The 26,090-nt window shown below is 36.2% G+C and overlaps 1 protein-coding gene across 4 annotated transcripts in view; it reads left to right on the plus strand.

Annotated features, from left to right (window-relative positions):
* The window catches only part of Chchd3 (coiled-coil-helix-coiled-coil-helix domain containing 3), a 290,446-nt gene that overhangs the window by 99,193 nt on the left and 165,163 nt on the right, over positions 1-26,090 (plus strand). For all 4 annotated transcript variants that reach the window (XM_074062814.1, XM_074062832.1, XM_074062823.1 and 1 more), the window contains exon 4: positions 4,204-4,321. In XM_074062814.1, the coding sequence (XP_073918915.1) occupies positions 4,204-4,321 (118 nt within the window). The remainder of the gene's footprint in view (positions 1-4,203; positions 4,322-26,090) is intronic.

The following is a 26,090-nucleotide window of genomic DNA, read 5'->3' on the forward strand; positions in this document are numbered from 1 at the left end:
CAGTTTGTACTAGTCTCTCTTAATCCAATAGTCAGTTAGATATTGGTATTCCACAGGCACTGGAGTGCTGACACCCTTTTGTGATATAGGTCATTTAGTATAGTCTGGGTTGTATTACATACCTGCCACATGTGATGTGGTCACAGGCTTTCATGGTTCAGCTTGTTTTTCTAGTTTCTTTTTTCCCTCATTCTTTCATTTTCTATAGCTTGTTACTCACTTTTGTCTGTCATTGGAAATAAGCTCTTCATTCTTTCGTGCATACATTTAGGCATACATTCAACAATTTATATGTTTTGTATTTGTCCGGCACCTACTATGTGGCAGGTACAGTAGCAAGTTATTGAGGCTATAGCAGTCAAAAAATCATACCTAAGTCCTTGCATTTTTGAGACTTATAGATAAGTGGGAAAGGGAGTAAGGAAGAACATGTGGAAGCGAAAGGCTGCTAGAGTCAGTACAGTAAGTTTTCAATTTTAGAAGTCCTTAAAGACAGTGAAAATAAAGCAAAACTTATTGACAAAAAATTTGGATGAAAACATGGAGAAGACAAAGCTGTTATGTATATTAGTAAATTTGGAAACTTTCTTCATTTCAGAAAACTGCTTTCTGACCCCATTTTGTATACTGTTGTTTCTGTTATTGCTACTTATGCAACATTTGTTGAGTGTATATCATGTTATATAGGTATTGTGCTAAGTGCTTTTTTTATATAGATGGTAGGCATTACACCAATCTATTTTACTTACTAGAATTGTAAGAGACAATGAAATTAAATAGAGTACTTATTTAGCTAGTAGGTATAGAGTCTTGATTTAGACCCAGGACTGCAAACTCATGAATTCGTTCATCTGTACCAAGTATGGAAAACTAAATAAACCTTATTTATAATATAATATTGAAAACTTTCATATTTACATTTTTGCTTCTTTTTCATTAACTTGCCAAAACTTTTTGCTTCTGTTTAAGTTAAACCACTTACATGTCCATTTGTAATTAAAGTTCATGACACATACAAGCAAACACACTAAGAAATGTAGTCATTGTTGTGTTTTCATACACAAAGCTGATAAAATATAGTTGTATAGAATTCATTTTGCATTCACGAATTAACAATGTCATTTTTCTAAGGTGTGTGTGTGTGTGTGTGTGTGTGTGTGTGTGTAAGTAAGTGTATAAAATGCCTGGCTTAGTGCTTGACATGTAGTAGGGGAGCCATAAATGATAGCAATATTACTAAATTAGTTTCCACCTCACATGTAAAATAGGTAATTTATTTTACTTGTAGCAATATGCCAATGAAATTGCTTTAAATGCATACTTTTGTAATCTGACTCCAGCAGTTATAATGCATTATCCACATGTAGACCACTCCGTTTTGATGTTACTTTCCTTTGATGTATCTCTAGGATTTGTGTATTGAGCTATGCCTCTCAAACTTTTATGTGTCTTAGAATCACCTGGAGTGCTTATTAAAAGACTGTTTGCTAGACTCTATCCTCAGAGTTTCTGACTCAGTAGGGCTGCGATGATGTTATAGAATTTATACCTTCAGTAGCAGTGCTGGTTTTTAGGTCATGCCTTTAAAACCGTTGCACAGCAGAAGTGGAAAAATTAGAGTCATTCCAGTGACTTCTAATTATTACTGTTCTCTTATATATCCAGTGGAGTTAATGTGCTGGTATAATTGATGTTGCTGAATTTATGGTATGGTATTTATGAAATAATTTAGATAAATTTGGTTCATATACACATCATTGTGCTTATTGCTTAAGGATGTTTCCTAAAGGTTACATTTTTTTTTAGAAAACTTCAAAAAGTACAGGTTTTATATTAGTTTCTATTCTCTATTGAAGACATAAAACTAAATGGTTTTACCTTTTGTGGGGGAGGCATTATAATTTTGGAATATATTTTATAGGGCCATTTTATGTTTTATTTCTGAGAATTTCAGAGTATCAAAATGATATGGCAGTTTAAAAATAGTAACAAGAAATGTTATTCTTTAGTTCTTTTCCAGAGTCTGTTAAAAACTAAAATTTGCTAGGCTAATACCAAATAGAATTTGGTGCTATCATTCATACTTACAAGATTTCACTCTGAATTACACCAACAGAACAATTTCACCTTTTCCTTTTAAAGCATAGCTTATACCTTTAGGAATATGATGGTATGGAGGGGTTGCTCACTCAAAGAAGAAAGGGCAATCAGACAATCTTTGTCCATGAGATTAAACTGAAATGTTCTCTCATTCAGTGATACTGAGTGACTTTCTGTGCTAGGTATTATAGCAAAAATCAGTGCCAAAGAAATTTATCTTTATCATGTACAATGAGGGGTTTAGTGGATTGTAACTCAATATGATCTAATTGTGTGATGAGGATACTGATAAACTTAATATAGTCTTACGCTTCATTAACAGAATTAGTAGTATTATGTGCAGATTCGGGAAGGTAAGGTTCTGCTGTCTTACTTTACTATACCATATCTGGAATATTTGGTATGATTTGGAGCCAAGGGAAAAAAAGAGTTATTCCAGAAGTGAAGAATCTGCTGTTAGATACCTTAAAGCAACTGAGGCCAATAGGAAAAGGGGAACAGGTACTAGAGAAAAGGTTAGATCAAAAAGAATTAACCTAGAAGGTAACACCCATGCACAGGAAATCAATGTGAGTCAATGCCCTGTATAGCTATCCTTATCTCAACCAGCAAAAACCCTTGTCCCTTCCTGTTATTGCTTATACTCTCTCTACAACAAAAGTAGAAATAAGGGCAAAATAGTTTCTGCTGGGTATTGAGGGGGGGAGAGGGAGGGGGCGGAGTGGGTGGTAAGGGAGGGGGTGGGGGCAGGGGGGAGAAATGAACCAAGCCTTGTATGCACATATGAATAATAAAAGAAAAATGAAAAAAAAAAAAAAAGAATCTGCTGTTGAAAGATTTTCCTGTACTTGTTTGTGAGGATTGTTACAAAACAGGAGAATTATATTGGGTGGGAAGTTGTCTTCATTGAGTTAGTAGTTCATTTCTCCTGTAATGTATGATCCACCAGGACAGGGATTTGCCCACTTCATCTACACTGTGTCCTTTAATGCTTATCTAGTACCTTGCACATATTCAACAGATAATTGGATTGAATTAACTGTAAGGGGAAGATGTTGGTTAACCTTCAAGTATTTGTTACAAAATTGTCTTATTAATTATTTTTATTATTTAAATTTCCATTGGGGAGATGGACGCTCCAGTGATAGAATTTTTGTTTGTTTGGCAGCAGTACTGGGGCTTGAACTCAGGTCCTCATGCTTGCTAGGCAAGTGCTCTAGCACTTGAGCCACTCCGCCAGCCATCCAGTGATAGAATTTTTAAGTGGGAAGATTCAGGTTTTCCTAAGAACTTTATAAAACTCAGATATGTTTGGCAGCCAAATTGTTAAGTTTCTTCATATACTTGAATTCTGTTTTAAATCTGTGGGTAGAGGTTGCTTTTATATCTACTTTTCATAGATTACTGGCTACGATGATTTCAGCTATTGACACTTATGGCTATACAGTAAGTCTGCCTTATTGTTGGATTTGTTACATGTAGTTTTGACCAGTGTGGTAAAAAAGAAATAAAAAAATAAAAATTTTCAAAAACAAAATCTTTAAAGTCAGGCACACATTGCATAGCTCAGTTCATGCAGTCCCGTTATTGTCAGTTGTGTTTAAATCCTGTGTAAATGAGGAGTGTTTCCCTGCCCTTAATTTTGTGAAAACATACCTCCCCCAAAGCAAGTGGTACCCCCAAATGCAAGGTAAAAATGAATGTGCTTAAATGAGGAAGTGAAAATTAGAGATTGGTTTAAAAGGCAGCATGTCTTTAGTGGAAATTGGGCAGCATTTTGGGAAAAATGAATCCAGCCTCTGTAGTACTGGACATAAAGAACATGAAATAAGATCTAGTTTTTGGTGAGTAATAATTTCTTTGACGGTAATGTAGACTATTCTGTGTGATTTCATGTTATGGATGCTCAGGCCTACTGTATAAATGGCATACACATTTGAGTAATTTTAGAGTACTGAACTCTATGCATCCTGAGCATTTGTGGTTTTTCCTCAAGGGCAGTCTCCTTAGAACCATATACTTGTGGATACCAAGGGCCTACTGTATGTTTCTTTTTATTGAATTATTCTATTATTAAATGTTAGAACTTTCTTGTCTTTATAGAGTAAAGCAAGCCAAGGACCTGGAGCGAGAGAGGGCTGCAGCTAATGATCAGTTAACCAGGGCTATCCTTCGAGAAAGGATATCGAGTGAGGAGGAACGCTCAAAGGCAAAACTCCTGGTGAGTCTAAGGATTTACTCAAGATATCTTGCTGACAAGGAAATCCCTGATGTTTGGGAAAAGCTAAGCCTTCCGTGCCAATTTTTAGGGTTGATAGTATCTGCTGAGTTTTGCCTTTTACAAGTAGCTGACAGTTTAAGATCTCATCACCAAGGACATTACGGCAGGTGACTTCAGAAGTACTGAAGTCAGGACCAACACAGATACATGTACATGTGCGTGCTTGGACGTGTGTTGCTTCTTTGCTTTCGGTTTCATTATCTCTGAAACCTCTGGGACTAGCAGCCTGTCTTCATTTTCCTCCTAGTGGCAACTTGCAGATGTTTGTTTGGAAAACCTCCAGCAAAGAGGAGTTAAGGTTTGGTCTGTTACTCACTAGGCTTTAGAAAGGGAAAAAGGTCAAGCAAGAGCTTTGGGAAACAAATCTTTTTATTTTTAAAGAACCATTAATTTTTTTTTAACTACAGGAGTTTTTGGTTTTAAAACTATATAAACATTTTATAATAAAGGAATATTAATATGTAGAATATTTTTCTAGGTCTATTTCATATTTAAGAATTTGGATAATGTTATATGGTGTTTAGTATTGTGAATATTTTTTTATATCACAGGATATTTTTCTGAAGTATAGTTTTTAATGTCTGAATAATATTCTGTCTTCTGTATTCAACATAACTTATTAAATGATTTCCCATTGTGTGATAAGTGTAGTTGTTCTGGTTTGTCTGCTTAGTCCCTGCTTCTGCCTTCCTAGAAACCCAGATAACACTTCTCAAGGTCTTTAGTTCTCATTCAGACACATCTGGAAACTCAGTGTAGAGGGAACCTGGGAACTTATATTGGAGGACTTTGAATACCAAATTTCCTACTCCAGCAGGCAACTGGGAATTGAAAAGGTCTGTTTTTGTTCTCTCCTAGTGTCTACCTGTCTGTCTTTTGCTGTTGCCTCAAATATTCCTGATTTTTAGGAAGAGTGGCACTTTTTTCTTTTTTAAATTGACACATAAGTAGGTATTCATGGAATATAGTGTGATCATTCAGTAGTTGTATACAATGTGTAATGATCAAATCAGTGTAGTTAATATTTTTCTCTCTTGAAACATTTATCATTTCTTTGTGTTGGAAACCTTTGAAATCCTCTCTTTTAGTCCTTTATAAAACGTAACAAATTGTTGTAAATTATTTTTTTCTTTCATTACCTTGGTCATTTCTTTGACCAGATACAAAAAAGAGAAAATAAAAGAGATATCAGTGAATAATGAACCTATTTCTTCAGTAACCAATCTGGGCCAGGTTCCATAGAGACATAGTGAGTCCAGAACAGATATGACAGAACAAGAAAAAAATGACAGTGGGCTGACTTATCAGCCACCATGAGGACAGCACATACATTGTGTGGGACTAAAGGAGTAAGGGGATGGAAGGAAAGTCAGTCACTATGAAAGGAGAATAATTTCAGAATTAAAGAAAATAAATGTTGAGTAAATCAATTGATGATTCTGTCTGCTGTTTGTCTAAACTGAAGGTTTTTTGAAGAAGTGTGAAAAATATCAGGCCAGTGGGTTGAAGAGTCATTTTTGTGCATGTTAAAAGTCTCCCAAACTAAAGGCTAGGGATGGAGAAGAGAGGGTAAATAATGCTCATATTTGAGAAAGGTAGAGAAGGAAAATTCTTAGTTTCCAGTGGACAGAAGAATCCTTGATTTCATTTTTCTTTGTCTCCCACCTTTTGGCCTTTTGCATCTTATCCTTGAAACAGTCTTCTCTCAATGTCTCTTCACCTGAATTTAGACATCTCATTCACTTAGTTTAAGATTTAAAACTCATTAAACACACTTTTTGCATGTGTGCACATGACACACACAGCAAGGCATTAAAAGAAGAAAGTTTTCACAAAAAATGTGAAGTATAATAAGGTTTCTTACCCAGAAATAACTCAAATGTTAGCTTATATGGTATGATTGGAATAGCAAATTTTTAGTCAGTTTTCTCTTTTTACTAATAAATCTTATCAATTTTCTGGTTTTTTTTTTAAAGCTGATCAAGCTCAAGAAGCTGATGTTGTACATCCTGTTTCATCGAGTTTGCTTTTACTTATTCTGGGATTGTATGGTATAGAGGGCAAATTACAGTACTCACAATTCCTGAATTTCACCATCTATAATCATATTGGCCAAATAGAGTTCTCAAAGCACTTGGGGAATAAAAGTAGAATTTATACGGTAATAGGATAGCTGACCCATGGGGTCCCTTTCTGGCTGCAGTGTTTTCAGATGTTTGAATGGTATGTCATGGCCACAACAACATAACTGCCTATGGCCATTTAGCTGCTGGGTAATTCCCAACTTATTTTTCACATTTCTTCCTTTATTGTTATTTGTTATTGTAGAAGATGTGCATACATATTGACTAAAGATCAGAAAATATATTAAAAAATTAAAATCAATTCAAAGTACCACTAGGGACAGATAATTATGTTAATATGTGCTATTTAAAAAAATAGTTCTGTTCACTTTCAATTAAGTTTGTGTAAGATCTTTATACATTAACTTTAACAAATTTATATTTATGTGCATTGATGTATTTCCTGAAACAAATATTTTATACTCAATAACATACACATTTGAAAACGTTTAGGCTATATGAGAAAGTTTTTATACCAATAAATATATTTTCTATAGCTACTTCTTAATAATTGAATGTATTTTACTGAATTCCCCCCTAATTATTTAAAATAATACAAAAATATTTTAGAAAATATAAAAATTATATAAATTTATTAGCAGAGTGTGGTGGTGCATTTCTATAATCCCAGCAGTAAGGAGTACTGAGGCAGGAAGATTATGAGTTCAAAGCTACATAGCAAGGTTGATGCCAGCTACATTCTGTTTCAAAAAATAAGACAAAACTAAAAAGTACTGTAATTATTTCTTCTGTTCTTTGTGTTCAGAGGTATAAAGTCCTTGCTGCCCCCACTTCTCATGTATTCTGTACAGTATTTAGGTTTCAGATTCTGCATCCCACCACCTGCCGTAACAGGATTGTGTGGTACTGACTGTGAGTCTGCTGTTGTCCTTGTAAGAACCTTGAGTCCCTCTGGAGAGGTGGGCATCTTCAGAACCCCTGATTCATATTAGTCACCTTAAGGATGTTAGCATTATTCTGCCACCGTTAGGATGTGGGGCTCTGAGTGATGGCTAAACATTGCTTTGTTTCTGTTTATTTAGAACCCAGGTATTGTACCCTGCAAGAATGTAATGCTTGAGTTTCACACATTTGAAGTAATTGGAAAGCTGTCTTTCAGGAGAACTGGGGTGGCAGTCGGTGTGACCTGGTGTGATGCAGGTGCAGGTTAAACATTTCTTACCCAAAATGCTTGGGACCACAAGTGTTTTGGATTTTGGATTTTTTTGGAAATTGGAATATTCATATATTCATAATGAGATATCTTGGAATGCTGCCCCAGTCTAAATATGGAATTAATGTTTACACTTTTTACATATAGACTGAAAATAGTTTTATCCAACATTTTTAGTGCATCTCTATTATGATCTGTCCCATGAGGTTGCATGTGGAATTTGTCATATGTGGCATGTTACTCAACAGGTTTGGGATTTGGGATTTTGTTTTTCTTTCTTTTTGTCTCTTTGGGTGCTGGAGATCAAAGCCAGGGCCTTGCCCATGCTAAGCAATTGCTGTACCACTGAGCTAAACCCCCCTGCCAGTTTGTATTTTGGAGCATTTCGGACTTCAGATTTTTCAGACTAGACATGCTCAACTTAGACTGAAATAAAACTCCCTGCTCCTCAGTTTTCCTGGCTCATTAACAGCTGGCATTAAATTACTGTCTCCTTAGATGTGAGTCCAGGTTTTTCTTGCTACAATTGTCCTAACAGCTGGCTTAATGAAGCACATTGAAGGGCAGTCATGATGGCCTGTATTGAAGTTTTAAAATCAGATCAGATCCAAACTTTCTCCTTTGAAAAGACTTGCTTTAACTTGGGAAGCTGGTGAGCACGTTCTAGATTCTAAAAGAGCATGACAGCTCCCTTTACCTTGCACTGACTGGTGCCGGGATTTGAATCAACTGATTTTATCCATAGGTTTGGGAGAAGCAACTCACTTTGGATTCTCTGGTATGAAACTGTTGAATGAGATTCATATGAAACCATGCTTCTTAGAAGTAAATGGCACTTCTGTAAAAAATGAGGAATAATTAAAAGGATAGGACTAAGAATCATGTAAGGATAATGCAACTTGACATTTCATGTATCTTTAAGATCTTGTACATGTAATCCAGTATTTACAGTGTCATTAGTTTTTTTTAATTTAATAGTAAGTTTGTGTTTTTTGACTTTGTAATTTTACTTGATTACTTTTAAAAATGTGTATTGGGATTCAGTCCTTTCCTGTGTTACTAAATTATGTTTAATAATTGGTTTAGTGTTAGTGTTCTTATTATTCATTATAGAACTTTTTAGTATTTTCTTTTAAAAACTATCTAATTTTAAAATATGCCTTAATTTACCTATGTAAGGCAATATTTACTTAAATATTCTGGAGCTTATGAGCCTAAACTTATGATGATTTCCTTCACTCTTAGAACAGATATTTTATTGAGTGCTTGTTGTATGTCTGCTCAAATCCCAGAAGGAGAGGGAGGATTTTTCTTTACTCTTTCCCCATTCTTTCTTTTGCTTTATTATTTTTACATTTAGTTACATGTGTATACATTGGGCCACCTCTTTTCCCTCCCCCCTTTTCAGGCAGAACCCATTCCACCTCCTTCTTACCTGATTTCATTGAAGAGAAAACATAGGAGGTAACAGGAAAGACACAGTGTTTTTACTAGTTTGAGATAAAGATAGCTATACAGAGAGATTCCTATCGTTGCTTCCATGCACTTGTGTATTGCAACCCACATTGGTTCATCTCTGTCAGACCTCTTCACTACTTCCTGGTCCTGTTCCCATAGTGGCCTCTGCCAGTTTAAGATTTCTATATTCACTCCTCTACAGTGAGCACATCAACCACATTCAAGTTTTAGGTTTCCTTCCATTTCCCTATTCCTCCTGTGCACATTCTCCCCTTAGTATGTGTCCCATGTCCAGTAATATTACTGCATTTGTTTTGGGCCTATAATCTGCATATGAGGGAGAATATGTGATTTTTGGCCTTCTGAGCCTGGCTAACTTTGCTTAAGATGATGTTCTCCAGTTTCATCCATTTACTTGCGAATGACAAAATTTCATTCTTCTTTGTGGCTGAGTAAAATTCCATTGTGTATAAATACCACATTTTCTTATTCCATTCATTGGTAGTGGGGCACCTTGGCTGTCTCCATCTTGGCTATTGTGAATAGTCCTGCAATAAATATGGGTGTGCAGATGCCTTTGTATTAACTTGGGTTGTATTACTTCTAGTATATCCTGAGGAGTGGTATTCTGGATTATATGGAAAATCCATGTTTACTTTTTTTTTAAGAAGTCTCCATATTGTTTTCTAAAGTGGTTGTACTAGCTTACTTTCCTACCAGCAGTGTATGAGGGTTCCTTTTTCCTGCATCCTCACCAACATTTGTTGTTGTTGGTGTTCTTGATGCTAGGAGTGAGGTGGAATCTTAGTGAGGTTTTGATTTGCATTTCATTTATGGTCAGGGATGGTGAGCATTTTTTCATGTGTTTTTTGGCCATTTGGACTTCTTCCTTAGAAAAAGTTCTGTTTAGTTCACTTACCCACTTCTTTATTGGTTCATTAAGTTTTGGGGAGTTTAGCTTTCTGAGTTCCCTGTATGGGTTTTCAGTCCTTTGTCTGATGTATAGCTAGCAAATATTTTCTCCCACTCTTTGGGTGGTCTCTTCAATATAGAGACCATTTCTTTTGTTGTACAGAAGATTTTTAATTTCATGTAGTTCCATTTGTCCATCCTTTCTCTTAGTTGTTGGGCTGCTGGAGTTCTACTGAGGAAGTCCTTGTCTATACCTATTGCTTCCAGGGTATTCCTTGCTCTTTTATGTACTAACTGAAAGATTTTGGGTCTGATATTAAGGTCCTCAATCCACTTTGAGTTGATGCTAGTACAGTGTGAAAGACATGGATCTAATTTCAGTTTTCTACAGGTAGAAAACCACTTTTCCCAGCAACATTTGTTGAAGAGCCTGTCTTTTTTCCATTGTATGTTTTTGGTCCCTTTGTCAAAAATAGGTGGGCATAGCTGTGTGGATTCATATCCACGTCTTCTGTTCTGTTCCACTGGTCTTCATATCTGTTTTTGTACCAGTACCATGCTGTTTTTATTGCTACGGTTTGGTAGTATAGTTTGTAGTCTGGTATTGTGATACCCTCATCATTGCTCTTTTTGCTCGGTATTGCCTTGTTTATTCCTGGTCTTTTGTGTTTCCAAATAAACTTTAGGGTAGATTTTTCAGTCTCTGTGATAAATGTCATTGGAATTTTGATGGGGATTGCATTGAACGTGTAGATTGGTAGTATAGCCATTTTTACTTTTATTGATTCTGCCAATACATGAGCATGGGAGATCTTTCCATCTTCTGTAGTTTTCTAGAGGAAGGATTTTCTGGGGAAGTGATACCTGAGCTGAATTTGGAAGTTTGAGTAGTAGTTGCCCTTTAGGTTGAGAAGTAGAGCTGTTGTGGTCTGGAATATTGTAGGCATAAGCATGGATGATGCATGGGGACAGTGAGACACTACCAAGGGGTGGGTGAGTAGGATGTACAAGACAAGGAGAGCGGAGGATGAGACAGAAATAGTCGACGAGCTCAGATAGTGGAGGTACATATATACCTGTATAGAGCCCTGGACTAGATACCTAGAAAGGTTTGTAACAGGGCAATGAAATGATTAGAAATTCATTTTGAAAGCTCACTAGTGATGTGTGAAGGATAGAATAGGGAGGATATGGCTGGAAGGATAAACAAAGGCTTCATATTAATCCAGGTGAGAACAGTTGGTACCTGAATTAGGAAAATGCTCACAGGATGCAGAGAAAAGAAAAAAATGTAAGAAATATTTGAGAAGTAATTTTACTAGAATTTTAAGTTTGAAGGATTAAGAGGAGCATCAATGCCAACTGCAAAGTTTCTAGTACCGTTAACTCAGTAATTTTAAATATAAAAATTAACCACTTGGTTTCAGACATGTCCTGGGTTAAGTGTTGTACATTGGAAAGTATGACTTCACTATAGAACTTGGGAAGGTCCTGGCCTCAGATACTGTGCTGATTTTCCTGTTTAGCTGTTGATACCTTAGTCTTTTTCTGCATTTGTCTCCATCATGAATTTATTAATCACCTACCATGTACTAGGTGCTGTTAATTGCTGGGGATGCAAAGGTGAATAAGATCTGGTTGTTTTTCCTCAAAGGCTATCCAGTTAAGTCTTTTTTGGAAAGATCATTTTTACCTTGGATTTTCTTTTTGTATCTGTTTTAGATTTTGAATTTGTAAAACCTAATACTGTTTAAAAAAATAAACATAACACTAAAAAAATGGGCAGGTGACTGCATAAATATAGTTTTTTGCAAATTTAAGTGACCATTTCACCAAAATATCACTTTTCATCCCTAGTTTCCTTTTTGTCTGAAATGCACCAGTGAAGCAATCAAGAAGAATTGATTAATTTTGTACTGTGTGCTTTTTCAGTTCTGTGTTTTCTTTGTGCGTCAAACTGTGACAGTTGAAATTTTATGGTAAAAGAGGAAAAAGTTTTTGAATTAAAGAGTATGGAGAAAATGACTAAATTAATGGAGTTAGGTAAGAAATACTACTGCTTCCCAAATATAAGTGAGATTTTGCCCAAGGGCAATGGATACAGCTGGGGCTGTGATTTTTGAAATGACCAACAAGGTTCATGTTCTAAAGTTCTGTGTGAAGGAAAAGCAAGAGTGCTTAATACTATTACAATTAGCCAGGTGAATGAAGTTGGCAGTTAACACTGGTTACCTTGGGTTCTGTTATTGGGTACTTAAAGATAATTTAAATTTTTTTTCTTATTTTTTGGTATAGTTTACTACTTTGATTATAATCTGTTAAAGTTCTCCCTCTGGTCATATAAATTGTGTGCTGGCTTTCTTGCCTTAGACATTAAACCCTGGTTATTTGGCTATGTGTAGAGTATTAATTTGCTTTAACTGCCAAAGATGAAGTTAATGATTCTGAGCTTTTGCTTTTGAGGACTATTTAAGTATGCAAATTCTACCTTATGTTTGAGGAACTCGAACCATTTAGGTTTAAGGTATTTTCCTCAAGGGTATGGATGAGAACAGAATATGGAATCCACTTTTGCTTAGTTAATAGCTTACCAGAAACTTCAAAGGGCAGCATCCCTCAAGACAGGGGAGAGCAGAGGCACCCTATTTTGGTTTCCATTCTGTGCTTTTGGATCCACCAGGTGAGTATAGTTTCCCAGTTGAAGCTTACACACTCTATTTTCTTCATTTATGTTCTTTGCTATCATTTGTGGTCCTGTTTCCTGTGTGTTATGGCAGCATTATTATTGTCAGCTGGAATGCACACAACCCTATGACGAGGTTGTTAATCAAATATTCTGTGAGTGGCAGGGCAACTTTAGGTGTATTTGCTACTGCATTGGAATAGAAGCGTGTTTTGCTTCACTGTGCCAAGAATGAATAGGACTGCAGTTACAGATTTTAACACTGCTTTTGTGCTGAAAGCTTACACAGATGATGGTGTCCCTTAAATGTGTTTTATTGAACCCTTCCTCATCCATGTGGGCAGAGGTACTAGGATCTTAACATCACCAAATAGGATGATACTGTTCTGATCAGATATTTAGGGGCTTGAAGGTAGAGAATGGATCATTGTTCTTCTGGTAGTGTAGGTTAAATCTTACTGTCAAAATTAGAAAGCCTATCCAGTGAGCACAATATAGAGGTGACTGCAGTTTGCTTATATTTATATTGCCTTTTTCATGGGACTCTCTCAGACATTGTGACCTTGTTGGCAAGGTGATTAGAGAAGAAGACAGCCCAGTTGTGTATAATACTATTGACGTTCTTGGACACAAGTATATCCAATGACAGCTGTGGAGAGCAACTCTTACTTAGAATATGTTGTCATATTTTCATTTTAAATGCACTTTTGAAAACTCATCAAGTTGCTTGCAAACTGATTAGCTTAGAGCAACTCTTGTTGAATGGTATCCTATATGGTAGCCCTGCTACAAATAGTTTATTGGCATCCTATCACTTGGGTTATTATAGGTGTCCAGGTGAGATATGGAGAGCACCAAGTAAAAATCTATAGGTAACTAAGGTGCAAAGGGCTGGGTATAATTCCATGTCTTTATAATGCCTTGGCATTTAGTGTTAATATATTTGCTGCATAGTCTGGTTGGAAATGAACTGTCATTAGGACCTTGAAATTTTATTGAACCAACATCATAATCTCATTTCCTTCTGAAGAGGCTAAGAAATATGGCCCTCAGTGTTTGCTTTAACCTGTAACAAATTAAAAGTTTAACATAAGCACGATCAAATCTGTCAATCCAAACAAATCCCAAGTAAGTGTTTTTTGCACATTAAGCTTTGAATGAGACTGTAAGGCTGATGAGCTCTTTTTTGTTCAGTAGCAATCTTTCCAGTTTGCCTTCATAGCATGTCTCAAAACTGTCAGTTCTGTTACAGCCTTTTTGAATTACTTTCAACCTCTTGTGTGTGGACCTGTGGTTTAGTGAATTCAGTAGAAAATTGAATAGCAGTGTTTTTTGCTATGTGATACAGTATGTGCAATGAGGGTTTCTTCACTTTTGTGTATTGAACATTAATGATCATTCCAGTATTGTATTTATTTCTTTTCTGTATCCCTGATTTTATTGCTTAGATACGGTTCCTAAATGGAACTGAATTATGTCCTTCCTCTGTTCTTGATGATCTGAACAACATCTTGGTGATGTGTGTGTGGATGTTTATTTTCTCATTAAGGTAGAAATAACCCTGGAGTTATTTCTGTATAAACATCAAGACATCCACCATCTTGTTTCAGTGTGACTCATTCTACTCTTTTCTTTGCTAACTATAGTTTAAGGATGACTTCTCCTGAAAATACCGAGGGGCAGAATTACCAATGAAGTAAGGCCTCTTCTCTCGAGAGAGCAGGAATCTGTTTACAAACCTGCAGTATTTATTACATACCTCATTTAGCCCATTCATCATTTTAATAGAAAAATGAGTCATTTTAGATGATTCTGAAATAATTCTAGGTAAGGTACAAAGCCCCAGGCAGAATATGATTTACTCAGACAGCACCAAGCTATTTTAAAAAAAATATATAATGGAATGATCAGCACCAATAATTTATGATTACTTATAGGAAACTTACCGGATATCTACATTGTCATAGAAATTTGTTGATTAAACATTTAGAGTTTTCTAGCTGGCTTTCCCCCCATCCATCTTTTAAAAAGACACTTACAAAGTTCTACGGAACCAGTTATGTGCCTAAATTTCCTTTGTTTATTCCAAACATTTCTGTTTAATATTATCTTCATAAGATCTTGGCTAGTTTTATTGAAGATTATAAAAACTTCCCAATATACATTTTCTGCTTAGAAACTAAACATTATTCTTTTATAGTTTCCTTAGCCAAATGTATACTTTAAATCCTATCTTATTATTCATAGGGTGCATAATTGATTTTCAGCAAAACAGCTAACTGGTACCCTGGAACCATAGCTCCAAAGCAGAAAGGGCTCACAAAGTTTTCCTAGCTGGTGTCATAAGGTTACATGAGCTTTACTCATGACGAGAGCCACAAAAAAATAAAAAAAACCAATTGATTTGTCTTTAGTGTCTTTCATTTCATTTAACCAAGAGATTTCAAATCTAGTGGCTTATTTGGTATTTGGTATGTGGGGAGGGACATCTTTCTTTCCTGTTAGAAATGATCAAACAGATGTTCAAAGAAACTGAATTGAAAAGTTGCACAGAAAGTATCTGAGGTACAACTCACATTTAGCAAATTTTTTGTTAATATCATTATTATTTTTTAACCGCTATTGGATTTGATCTATTAAATTAGAAAGGGTAAAGGAATTACTAGGAATGGGTATCTGATCAAAACAGAAATTATTGCAGATATAAATACTGAAAATCATGCATATAATGCAAATGCATAGGAAATGTAAAAACAACATTATTGGCTTACTCGTACAGAGGTAGGTAGCATTAACTGCCATAGTAAGCCTGTGTGAATTGCCTAGTAAAATGGTGTATTCATAATCATAACACTAAACTCGATTAAGGGTAATCTACTCAAGAGCGAGGCATAGATCTCAACCTGATAGAATTAAAGTTTCATTCAAAATGTTTTTAGTTTCTCAAGTTTTAGCATTTAGAATTGTAGATTTCAGTATTAAAAAGAGTTCTTTTGTCCCTACATTGGACCAGGGACTGGTTATATGAAGTGCTTTTGTGTATTTTCATAGTCATGTTTGAATGCTCTATAAAAATAAAAATGTATGCTATGATTTGCCATACTTCTGGAGAGGTGGTTGATGTAGATCCAAGTACCTGGCTTGTGACAATTTCTATTCTCTTGTCCTTAAAGAATATTAATATTTAAAGACAGTAACTTTCTCCTTTTTAATTTAATTTATAGTACAAAGGGAGGGAAGAGATGATTCTTTTACTTTCAATATTGTAAATATTAAAAACTAAGTATATACATTGCTGAATATTGTGTATGTATGTGTAAAGTGTAATGTGATTGTCTTGCCCATGGTAAAGTTAAATATTATAAAAAAAATGCAACTTTAAAGTCATTTCTTAAATTTTTTACCGTGGAATAATTTTTAGATTATAGAAAAGTTGTGAGAATTGTACAGAGAACTTAACAGATTCATCTATTTTAAAATATTTACCAATGTGCTTTATCATTCATTCTTCATACCTTAAATATATGTATTTTATCCACACAAATTATATATATTTGCATATATTTTGCATGGGTTTCAGCGTCCTGCCCATTAACTTCTATCCCTTAAAAACCAGTGTGTGTCCAGTGCTATTATTACAGGCTAGAAAATACTTAATTGCACACAGTACAGGGACAATAACAACACGAAGGGCAATGATGGGAAGACAGAAAGAACAGGAAAACCAGTTTCCCCACAGCAAAAAATTACTACAGGAACAACAGGGAAATGAAGAAAACAGATACTCAGATCCAGACTCCAACAAAATGAAGATAAAGTATGCCAAACAACCCAATGAAGCCCACAAGAATAATCTAAAAGAAGAAATACTACAGGTACTCAATGAGAATTTTATAGAGATGACACTGGATATGGTCAACCAAAATGTACAGGAGACACTCAAGAAACTCCAAGACAACAAAAATAGAGAATTTGAATAAGCAAAAGAGAAGTAAAGGAAACCATAGAAACACTGTATAAACACCAAAGTCAAACAAAGAACATGATTAATAAAGAGATAAATGAACTAAGGACAAAAACGCTTAATGTTAACGGACTTAATTCACCCATCAAAAGGCACTGCTTGACGAAATGGATTAAAAAGAAAGATCCAACAATTTGTTGCTTACAGGAGACCCATTTCACTGACAGAAATAAGCATTGGCTTAGGATGAAAGGCTGGAAGAAGATTTACCAAGCCTATGGCCCCCAAAAACAGGCAGGAGTAGCAATACTTATCTCTGACAAAGTAGACTTCAAACCTACATTGATCAAACAAGATAAAGAAGGACACTCCATACTAATAAAAGGGGAAATAGACCCAAAGGAAATAATAATCATCAACCTGTAGGCAACCAATGTCAACGCACCCAATTTCACCCTATACCAATATTAACTCAAAATGGATCAAGGATCTTAATACCAAACCCCAAACTCTAAAGTTGATACAGGAAAGAGTAGGAAATACTCTGGAATTAGTAGTTATAGGTAAGAACTTCCTCAGTGGAACCCTAGCAGCACAGCAACTGAGAGATACTCCCAAAAGTAATCTACATGTTTCATGCAATTCCCATCAAAATTCCAATGACATTCATTAAAGAAATCGAAAAATCTACCGTGAAATTTATATGGAAACACAGGAAGCCACAAATAGCCAAGGCAATACTCAGTCAAAAGAACAATGCAGGAGGTATCACAATACCTGACTTCAAACTATATTACAAAGCAATAACGATAAAAACAGCATGGTACTGGCACAAAAACAGACATGAAGACCAGTGGAACAGAATAGAGGACCCAGATATGAAGCCACACAACTATAACCAACTTGTCTTTGACAAAGGAGCTAAAAACATACGATGGAGAAAAAGCAGCCTCTTCAACAAAAACGGCTGGGAAAACTGGTTAGCAGTCTGCAAAAAACTGAAACTAGATCCGTGTATATCACCCTATACCAAGATTAACTCAAAATGGATCAAGGATCTTAATATCAGACCCCAACTCTAAAGTTGATACAGGAAAGAGTAGGAAATACTCTGGAATTAGTAGGTATAGGTAGGAACTTTCTCAATGAAACCCCAGCAGCACAGCAACTAAGAGATAGCATAGATAAATGGAACCTCATAAAACTAAAAAGCTTCTGTTTATCAAAAGAAATGGTCTCTAAACTGAAGAGAACACCCACAGAGTGGGAGAAAATATTTGCCAGCTATACATCAGACAAAGGACTGATAACCAGAATATATAGGGAACTTAAAAAACTAAATTCTCCCAAAATAATGAACCAATAAAGAAATGGGCAAGTGAACTAAACAGAACTTTCTCAAAAGAAGAAATTCAAATGGCCAAAAAACACATGAAAAAATGCTCACCATCTCTAGCAATAAAGGAAATGCAAATTAAAACCACGCTAAGATTCCACCTCATCCCTGTTAGAATAGCCATCATCAGCAACACCACCACCAACAGGTGTTGGCGAGGATGCGGGGTAAAAGGAACCCTCTTACACTGTTGGTGGGAATGTAAACTAGTACAACCACTCTGGAAAAAAATTTGGAGGCTACTTAAAAAGCTAGACATGGATCTACCATTTGATCCAGCAATACCACTCTTGGGGATATACCCAAAAGACTGTGACACAGGTTACTCCAGAGGCACCTGCACACCCATGTTTTTTGCAGCACTATTCACAATAGCCAAGTTACGGAAACAGCCAAGATGCCCCACTACTGACAAATGGATCAAGAAAATGTGGTATCTATACACAATGGAATTTTATGCAGCCATGAAGAAGAACAAAATGTTATCATTCACAGGTAAATGGATGGAATTGGAAAACATCATTCTGAGTGAGGTTAGCCTGGCCCAAAAGACCAAAAATGGTAAGTTCTCCCTCATATGCAGACATTAGATCAAGGGCAAACACAACAAGGTGATTGGACTTTGATCACAAGATAAAAGCGAGAGCACACAAGGGAGATATGAGGATAGGTAAGACACCTAAAAAACTAGATAGCATTTGTTGCCCTTAATGCAGAGAAATTAAAGCAGATACCTTAAAAGCAACTGAGGCCAATAGGAGAAGGGGACCAGGAACTAGAGAAAAGATTACATCAGGAAGAATTAACCTAGAAGGTAACACACATGCACAGGAAATCAATGTGAGTCAACTCCCTGTATAGCTATCCTTATCTCAACTAGCAAAAACCCTTGGTCCTTCCTGTTATTGTTTGTACTCTCTCTACAACAAAATGAGAGATAAGGGCAAAATAGTTTCTGCCAGGTATTGAGGGGCTTGGGGAGACAGGGAGAGGGAAGAGTGGGTGGTAAGGGAAGGAGTAGGGGGAGGGGGAGAAATGACCCAAACATTGTATGCACATATGAATAAAAAAAAAAAAACAAAAAACCAGTGTGCGTTTCTTCTGTACTCAAGTGCAGTTTATCAGTTCCTCCAACAATGTTCATTAGCAGTTTCTCCTTTTACAGAATATATATGAGGTTCATAAATTGCAAAGAGTTGGCATGTTTCCGAATTCCATTTTGTTGATTTGCAAATAAGAGGATTAAGATGCATATACTTTGTTAGCTTCAATTTATGGATTTCTGTCATTGCTAGGGTTTTATATAAGAGAAAAAGTAAGATGGGCAAAAAAAATTGAGGGAAAGGGTCTCATTCAGATACGTAGATTAAGATTCTGTATCATTGGTAAGTTGTGGAAAAATAATTGTTTTCAATGAACCAAAACTGCTATTGCAGGCATCCCAGTTGGGTCATTAAACACCATTCGAAAGTGAACTCCTTTCCTTTCCTTGTACAGTTTTGTTTTGAACAGTAATTTCATTTGAAATAGCCTTCTGTCTGTTTCTCTTTCCCTTCCTTCAGGGTTCTACTTCATGTAATTTTAGGCAAATTGCTTTCTTTTTTCTTTATGTCCTTTGTTTCCATCTGCTAAAAATGAGGACAAGGTTTGTAATGTACTTCTCTTTCAAGTCTGTTACCTTGATGAATAAATATATAAACACAGGGTTTGTTAGAGAATGTAAAGTTCTGTGTACTTATAAATTGACTTTTCATAAAGTAATTTTGTTTTATGAATAGGGTACCAATTCCAAGCGTCACAGCTATTTTAATTTTCTTTAGTTATTGAAAAAGTTCATTTCAAAAATAAGAAAAATAGTTAAAAGTTGAAAGCTCTTATTTCCTTGGTTAAATTTGGTTTTTGTCATTGAAAACTTGTTGAGATTAGTGGACATGCTTTGTTCACAGACATAGGTATAAATGCTCTTGGATAGTCACTGGACTGAAAGGATCAAAATGAGTGTGTCCCTTTCTTGGAAAGAGGATAGGAACTTTCCATTAATAATGGTTTTGTGCTTAGAATGAAAATTCAAAGGTTTGTTAGCAAAATAAACTCAAATTGGTATTTTAAAAATGTGTACAATCAAATTAAAAGCAACAGAAATTGGTCTACTTTATGCCTTAAAAATGACTATTAAATTAATTGCCATAACTTTGCGGCAGTAAGGAAAAACCTAGAAAACATTATTCTCAGTGAAATAAGGCAGAGATTGCAAGACAACTACTGTTGAATTTGGTAAGTAGAATTGAGAGGAATTGAACTCATAGAAGCAGAGAGTTGAGTGGGGGTTGTCAGAGGCTAGGGTTATGGGAAATGGGGAACTGTTGAGGTACAAATGTTCTGTTATGAGATGAGTAGGGTCTGTGGTTCTAATGTTTTAGCATGGTGACTCAATAGTCACCTTGACCTTTGCTTGTACTTGACCTTTGCTATGGAAGTAGACCTTGAGTGTTTTTACAGTGTTACAAAAAAGGTAACTTATGAGGTGAGAGATATGTTCATAAATGTGATTGTGGTAATTGTATATATCAAACCATTGTGTTTTGCATCTACAATTTTTACTTGTCAGTTATTCCTCAATAAAGGTGAGGAAAAATAAAGAAACAGTGTGGGTGAGAATAAGTTCAAAGATTCCTGTTTTCGATTGTTTACTTTTTATTTGCTTTTCCAGCTCATTAAAAATCAATTGTCAGTCTTCAATGTGACCATTGTATTTTCTGCCTTAGCCAGTTCTGACATGGTTTTTTAGTTTTCTAGCACTCCCTTGCTCATGTTAAATTTGTAGCATATGCACAGTGGCATCTTTATAACGTTTCTTGCCATTCCCTGTCATGCATGGGTGACAGAATATATCCATCTTTTGAAATTCTTATTTTTTAACGTCCTAAAGTGCTCAGTATATTATAAAGAGACTGGCTCAGTTCCATCCTTAAAGGCATCAAAAAGAATAAGTTCTAAATACTAGCCTTCTTTAGAATGTAGCATATTTAAGTGTGTCTCTATCTTGTAGGTCACCACTTCCAAGACACAGCTATAGCTATATATATGCTCAGCATGTATGTTATAATCTAGCCTCTCCCAGTCTTTCTCCTCTGAATACATGTGTATTTTTATTAATTAACGAATTTTTTGTGAGCCTTGGCAATGTGTACTGGGTCTAGAGAGTGACACAACAATAGCAGCTTCTTGTAGTCAGGTTTTGTCCTTGTAAATGATATGGTACAAATGCATGCAGTGGATTAAAATAGGTTCTCCCTGACACAAATCTTTTACTTGAAGGGTAAAAGCCTCCCTTAATTATGATTGCAACAAAGGTGGCTGCGAGCAGGAGTAACTTGCACGTTTCTCAGGCTCTGTTCTGGAGACACATTTGTTTCTTGATTCTCAATTTTGAGTTGGTTATAATCTTGTCTTGGCAAGATTATATGTATTCTGGCTCTGCTTCCAGAATACATCAGATTTCATGTTTCTTTGGCTTTTTCTCAAGATTTATGAAGGGGGGGTAGATTGAGCTTTTTGTCTGGCAAGTAGCAAAGCCTGTTTGAGTTCCCTAATCAATAATTGTAAAATAACTAGAAATTGATCCACACCAGCTGTAAATCCATCCATGCATTGCTATTAAAGTCTGTCTTCAGAGAGAAGCTGTACAAAAGACATTTCTGGCTCCCAACCCACGCCATCACTGACAGGACAGAAGCAAGTTGAAGGCAACTATGCACTGGGGGAATGCTCTTACAGTGTTCTCAGTTTGATACAAGGCTGTTTCTCCAGGTTTGTAGTACGTAATTTACAGATGGCTAAAAAAGTTTGTGGTATGTGAGTGTATGCTAATTTGGCGAGCTAGAGCTCATTTTGATTGTAGGTTAGAGTGATGATGTGATTTGATACTACAGTTAGATTTTGTGTCCTCCAAAATATACCTTTCACTGATGTGGCATGACCTCTCCCTCTTCCCTAATTGGTGTGAAATCCTTTCTTTTTTTTCTTTTTGTTAGTACTAAGGTTTGAACTCAGGGCTATGTACTCTTTAGGCAGGTGCTCTACCACTTGAGCTATGCCTCCAGCCCTTTTGCTCTGGCTTTTCTGGGGATAGTCTTGCTTTTTGCCGAGGCTTATCTGGACCACAGTCCTCCAATGTTAGGCTTCCTGCCTTACCGGAATTACAGGCACACACCATCATGCCCAGCTTTTTCCCCATTGAGATGGGGGTCTCATAAACTTTTCTGCCTGGGCTAGCCTGGAAACTATGATCCTCCTGATCTTTGCCTCCAAAGTAGCTTGGATTACAGGTATGGGCCACTGGTACCTGGGTTGGTGTGAAACTCTTATTTCCCTTTCTTTTTCTTTTTTCCTTTTCCTTTTCTTTCTTTTTCTTTTATTTTTTGACAGTATTTATTTCCCTTTTTTTCAAGATAGATTTTATGGGGAAAGTGCAGGCGTGTTTAATTGCAGAAGACCACCACTGATATACACATGTTACTTAGATAAAAGTGATGGTAAATGATCTTTGAGGAAGAGAGACACCTCTCCTTACAATATGATGTTTACTAGATTAAATCTCAGGATACTCTTTAATATGTATCTGCACAGATAGAAATTTTTATAAGATTGTATTTTCTTTTTAATTGTTTCTTATACTTTTTAAACACCTAATTGTGTTTGCCTCAGTCACTGAAATAAATATTAATTTTTCTACTTATATGTAGAAAATCAAAATACATCATCAATCATTAATTTTTCTTTATAAAAGAATTTAATATATAGAAGGGAGAAGATATTTAAAAAATGGTTGTATCCTGCCCCTGCCCTAGTGTAACAACTGGCTAGCTCTGGTAGTTATTGGCCTCTCACGGAGAAGCTTCTAACAAGCTGTCTTTACCTCATGCCATCACAAATTTAGGTCATAAATCTTGTCAAGTAGTCCTCCAGTTGGGATTTGGCTTTGCATGTACATAGTTTGCAGAAAGAGCATGTCTTGGTGGGAGGTCTCACATGATTGCTCTTCTTGGCAGATATAATTTGTATTTTTAAGTGATAATTTGGCCTTTTAGTTGATTCATAGGTCTCTGCAAACTTCCAAGCCTGTTGACAAACTAGGTTTTTAAGTGCACAATACCATGTTTACTCAAAGTCATTAGTCCTTTACCCAGAGTCTAAAGTTATTCCCTGTGCCTTATGATAAGTGCATATGAGGACAAAGTTCCTCAGAACTTTCTTGACGAAAGGGAACTGAGAAGGGTATGCCCGGGAGGGTGTGCCCTGACAGTATTGGTGTGAGACCCTTATCAAATCAGAGTGGTTCAGCCATTCCAGCTTTGCCCAGGCAGGACCTGCTGTTTAGAGACCTAGATCCCTTGGAAGTCAATCAATCTTGGAGCATATAACAGCAAAGTATCTTACATAGTCACTGTAGTCATTAGGATTTGAGGAGATCTTTGGAACCACCCTATCTAACCTTCTTTTGTTTGTGACAGAAGAGACTCTGGGCTCCCAGGAGCAAAGTGACAGAGATAGGAGCAGCAAACCAAGTTTCCTAAGCTCACTGTTGTGGTGGGGAGGGCATTTAAAGATTGTGGGGTTTCCATTTACAGACAGGCTCCAATAATTGCTTCAGAGAACAAGAAGACCAGGAATCTTTCTACAAGGGCAGGGGCCGTCCCCTTGCTGGTTGAACCAGGCACACAGATTTGGGATTGATAGGTCTTCATCAGAACATTGGGGCTATAAGATTTTGTATGATGGGTCTCCTATTCTCTGCCCCTCCTCATTGCTGGCCTTAAGTGGCCAGGCAAAGATTAATGTCATAACTTTCTACACAGTGAAACTGGTGCCTTTCACATAGTCTCTCTTAAATGATGAGGAGAAAGCCCAGAGTGCTTATCAGTTTTCTTCAAGGGCACTGTTAGGACGAGTGAGATAGTGAGTCAATGTCCCCAGTCTCTTTCTGTTCTTACCTTGAAACAAAGACAGAAATGTGGCCACTGAACTTAGAAAATGACTATCATTGATAAACCTAATTGTATATTTATAATGACATTATAACATAATCACATAGAATAATAATCAAGTTTATAATTTAAAACATGGCTTGCCCATCATGATCAATCCCCACTAATTTAGCAGAAGTGGACTTTTTATATTCTCTCTCTCTCTCTCTCTTTCTCTCTCTCTCTCTCTCTCTCTCTATATATATATATATATATATATATATAAATATATATATGTTTGTGTGTATTTCATTTATGTTTTCATTCATCCAAGAATTATTTATTGAGGGCCTATTGTATACCAAGCATTATCACCTGTGTGTTGAGCATACTGCAAAATATACACATAAAAAATCCTTCCCATAATAGAGTTTATATTTTATAGAAGGAATTGGTATATATCATGCTTCATGTTCATGCCTAAAGTACTTATGGATTAGAGTAAATGGGGTAGTGGACCAACCCTGAAGGAATAAAAATAGTTAACATAGTATTTAATGCTCTAATTCAGTTTCTTCACCAGTATTTTATGCATTACTATAGAGTGGTTTATAGTCATTCACAGCACTTTTGCTTTCATATTTGATTTTTGAACAGTTTTAACACTGAATGAAAAGATGTGTACAAGAAGTCAGATGTGATGGTGCATAACAGTAATCCCACTACTGAGGAGGCAGAGGAACGAAGATTCTGAGTTTGAGGTCAACTGGGCTAAACAGTGAATTCCAGGCTAGCCTGGACTACTAGTGAGATTCTGTGTCCAAAACAAACAAACAAACAAACAAACAAAGAACAACATCATTAGACCTCACCAAAATCAAAATAAAACAAGGAACTATACAGTACAGTATGGACTTAATATTAGATACATCTGTATTATTCAGGGTTCTCCAGAGAAATAGAACCCATGGGAGGGTTCTCTTTCCCAGTTAGATTTACCATTTTTGAGGGCTTCCTGCTTACACTCCTTTGATGCCACAGAGAGGAAAGCCTATCTGCCGTGCCTTGTCTACTTCCATTCCTGAGAAATTTTATGGAGAACAGATTCTGCAGCTGAGTGTTGATAATACAGGTGATATGTATTTAAAGTCATGCTTTTACTTAATGAAGCCAAAATGGGCCTCCATCTGGCAAGTAGTATAGAAGCAAGAAAAGGAACCCAGATGACCAATGGAGCGGGAAATCCATTATGAACAGAGTGGGAATTCCCATTCTACTCTGCCCTTTAGTAACCATGACTGCTGGTACCCTTGTGAATTTTCTGGACAGGACTTTATTGAATGTTGGGGGCCTTACCCTGTGAGCAATGGATCAGCAGCTGTGGGCTTTCCTGTCTGAACATTTTAGAGTCCTCTTTTGTATGAAATACCCAAGGTGGCATAGGAGAGGGCTTTGATGGCACCACGTTGGCATTGTCAATTCCCTTTACCTATTGACACATGTCAAAATCTGTTCTTTAGATGATTGCCTCAGGATAACCCCTGACCCTGTCATCACAGGATGTGGTTTCTGCCATTGACACTTGGCTCTAGTTTCTCCTGCACTTCAAGGCCAGCAAAATGTATAAAGAGAAAAAAAAATTTAAAAGAACAAAGTGAGTTAAACACACACACACACACACACACACACACAACAACAACAACAACAACAAAACCAATAACATGGGCATAATCCTCTCGAAACAGTAAGATTGTGTGATAGAACATAGGTGACTCACTGTAACCCTACCTGTCATTCAGTTAAATATGTTAACCCGTGTTTATTAATCCATGGGTTTCATGTTCCTCCTCTGTGCCATCTGCTTTGTTGTGATGCTAGATGGAACATAGTTTTCTCTCAAGAAGCTCAGAATGGCTGTCTTAAAAAATAAGATAGACTATCAGTTTTTCTGGAGCATGAAGTAGGCATACACTACTTCTAGAATTGTCCCTCTCTGCTTTCCCTATCCATTTCTCAGCCCTCTAATTTGAATT

Source organism: Castor canadensis, chromosome 2 (assembly GCF_047511655.1).
Source record: "Castor canadensis chromosome 2, mCasCan1.hap1v2, whole genome shotgun sequence".
Lineage (NCBI taxonomy): Eukaryota > Metazoa > Chordata > Mammalia > Rodentia > Castoridae > Castor > Castor canadensis.